Source organism: Falco naumanni, unplaced genomic scaffold, assembly GCF_017639655.2.
Source record: "Falco naumanni isolate bFalNau1 unplaced genomic scaffold, bFalNau1.pat scaffold_488_arrow_pat_ctg1, whole genome shotgun sequence".
Lineage (NCBI taxonomy): Eukaryota > Metazoa > Chordata > Aves > Falconiformes > Falconidae > Falco > Falco naumanni.
The window spans coordinates 1-3,000 of NW_024427544.1; the positions used below are offsets into that span (position 1 = coordinate 1).

The 3,000-nt window shown below is 60.1% G+C and overlaps 1 protein-coding gene across 1 annotated transcript; it reads right to left on the reverse strand.

Annotated features, from left to right (window-relative positions):
* Positions 1-6: 6 nt before the first annotated feature.
* Positions 7-2,656, reverse strand: LOC121082254 (the record flags this gene model as incomplete). Its single annotated transcript, XM_040581605.1, has 5 exons — positions 2,083-2,656; positions 1,131-2,048; positions 640-1,098; positions 115-608; positions 7-80 (listed from the first exon to the last, which is right to left on the reverse strand). Coding segments are annotated over exons 1-5 (2,271 nt in total), but the record flags the coding sequence as incomplete, so codon positions are not given.
* Positions 2,657-3,000: the final 344 nt, after the last annotated feature.

Below are 3,000 nucleotides of genomic sequence, written 5' to 3' on the forward strand. Positions count from 1 at the left end.
ATCTGCCGTGCCGTGGGAATAGTCTGTGGGGCAGGGATCCACCATGCTGCAGGGATCCACCACGCTGCAGGGATCCTCTGTGCCGTGGGAATAGTCTGTGGAGCAGGGATCCTCTGGTGCAGGGATCCTCCGTGGTGCAGGGATCCTCCGTGCCATGGGAACAGTCTGTGGTGCAGGGATCCTCCGTGGTGCAGGGATCCACTGTGCCATGGGAATAGTCTGTGGTGCAGGGATCCACCACGCTGCAGGGATCCTCCGTGCCATGGGAATAGTCTGTGGTGCAGGGATCCACCACGGTGTAGGGATCCTCCACAGTGCAGGGATCCTCTGTGGTACAGGGATCCTCCACGCTGCAGGGATCCTCCACGCTGCAGGGATCCTCCACGCTGCAGGGATCCTCTGTGCCATGGGAATAGTCTGTGGTGCAGGGATCCACCACGCTGCAGGGATCCTCCGTGGAGCAGGGATCCTCCGCAGAGCAGGGATCCTCCGTGGAGCAGGGATCCTCCGTGGTGCAGGGATCCTCCGTGGAGCAGGGATCCTCCGTGGTGCAGGGATCCTCCGTGGAGCAGGGATCCTCCGTGGAGCAGGGATCCTCCGTGGAGCAGGATGCTCGTACAGGGATGCTCCATGGCGCAGGGGTACTTTGTGCCTGGAGGATACTCCACAGTGCAGGAATGCTGCGTGCTACAGGGATACTCCGTGGAGCAGGGATGCTCCATGGTGCAGTGATGCTCCATAGTGCAGGATGCTCCGTGCCACAGGGATACTCCCCGGTGCAGAGATACTCCGTGCCAGGAGGATGCTCCAAGGTGCAGGATGCTCTGTGCCAGGAGGATGCTCCGTGCCACAGGGATACTCCATGGTGCAGATACTCCCCGGTGCAGAGATACTCCCCGGTGCAGAGATACTCCGTGCCACAGGGATACTCCCTGCTTCAGATACTCCCTGGTGCAGAGATACTCCATGCCAGGAGAATGTTCCATGATGCAGGGATGCTCCACGGTGCAGGATGCTCCACGGTGCAGGGATGCTCCGTGCCACAGGGATACTCCCTGGTGCAGATACTCCCCAGTGCAGAGATACTCCGTGCCAGGAGGATGCCCCAAGGTGCAGGATGCTCCATGGAGGGATGCTCTATGCCACAGGGATACTCCCCAGTGCAGATACTCCCCGGTGCAGAGATACTCCGTGCCAGGAGGATGCTCCAAGGTGCAGGATGCTCTGTGCCAGGAGGATGCTCCGTGCCATAGGGATACTCTCTGGTGCAGATACTCCCCAGTTCAGATACTCCCTGGTGCAGAGATACTCCGTGCCAGGAGGATGTTCCATGATGCAGGGATGCTCCACGGTGCAGGGATACTCTCTGGTGCAGATACTCCCCGGTGCAGAGATACTCCATGGTGCAGAGACACTCCGTGCCAGGAGGATGCTCTGTGCCAGGAGGATGTTCCATGATGCAAGGATACTCCCTGGTGCAGAGATACTCCCCGGTGCAGAGATACTCTGTGCCAAGAGGATGCTCTGTGCCAGAAGGATGTTCCATGATGCAGGGATGCTCCATGGTGCAGGGATACTCCATGGTGCAGGGATACTCCCCGGTGCAGAGATACTCCATGGTGCAGAGATACTCTGTGCCAAGAGGATGCTCTGTGCCAGGAGGATGTTCCATGATGCAGGGATACTCCCCAGTGCAGAGATACTCCACGGTGCAGAGATACTCCATGGTGCAGAGATACTCCGTGCCAGGAGGATGCTCTGTGCCAGGAGGATGTTTCATGATGGAGGGATACTCCCCGGTGCAGAGATACTCCATGGTGCAGAGATACTCCACGGTGCAGAGATACTCCACGGTGCAGAGATACTCCGTGCCAAGAGGATGCTCTGTGCCAGGAGGATGTTCCATGATGCAGGGATACTCCCTGGTGCAGAGATACTCCACGGTGCAGAGATACTCCATGGTGCAGAGATACTCCGTGCCAGGAGGATGCTCTGTGCCAGGAGGATGTTCCATGATGCAGGGATGCTCCACGGTGCAGGGATACTCCCTGGTGCAGATACTCCATGGTGCAGAGATACTCCCCGGTGCAGAGATACTCCCCGGTGCAGAGATACTCCATGGTGCAGAGATACTCTGTGCCAAGAGGATGCTCCGTGCCAGGAGGATGTTCCATGATGCAGGGATGCTCCATGGTGCAGAGATACTCCCCAGTGCAGAGATACTCCATGCCAGGAGGATGCTCTGTGCCAGGAGGATGTTCCATGATGCAGGGATACTCCCCAGTGCAGAGATACTCCATGGTGCAGAGATACTCCACGGTGCAGAGATACTCCATGGTGCAGAGATACTCCGTGCCAAGAGGATGCTTTGTGCCAGGAGGATGTTCCATGATGCAGGGATGCTCCATGGTGCAGGGATACTCCCCGGTGCAGGGATACTCCCCGGTGCAGGGATACTCCGTGCCAGGAGGATGCTGCTCCACGCCGCAGACCCCGCCCCACGGCACAGGGACCACCGGTCCAGGCCACCCCGGAGCTCGCACCAGCTGGGTTGTGTGGGGGTGTGTGTGTGTGTGTGGGTGGTGGGGGGGGAGGGGGTGTCTCACGCTCCCTGGGGGGGGGGTGGGGGGGTTGGGCCCCCCCCCCTCCCCCTCCCCCCCCCTCACAAAACCTGGAATTTCCAGGAGCTCTGATCCTTGTAATCCAGGCAGTCGGCGGCGTTGAAGTTGAGCTTCCAGGAGGTCGCCTGGTCCTTGTAGTCCAGGCAGTCGACGGGCCCAAAACTCAACCCGGCGGCCACCGTAACCTTGACCCCCCAAAGCAGCGGGGGAGGGGGCCAGGTGGGCACCCATAGCTGGGGCACCCAAGGGACTCAGCGCCGCGCCGGGAGCCCCCAATTGCGGGTGCATAGGGGACAGGTAGGAGCTACAGTCCAACCCCCCGAAATAAGCGGCCCGACCCGCCGTAACCTTGACCGTAGCCGGCGCTTTGGCTATAGGG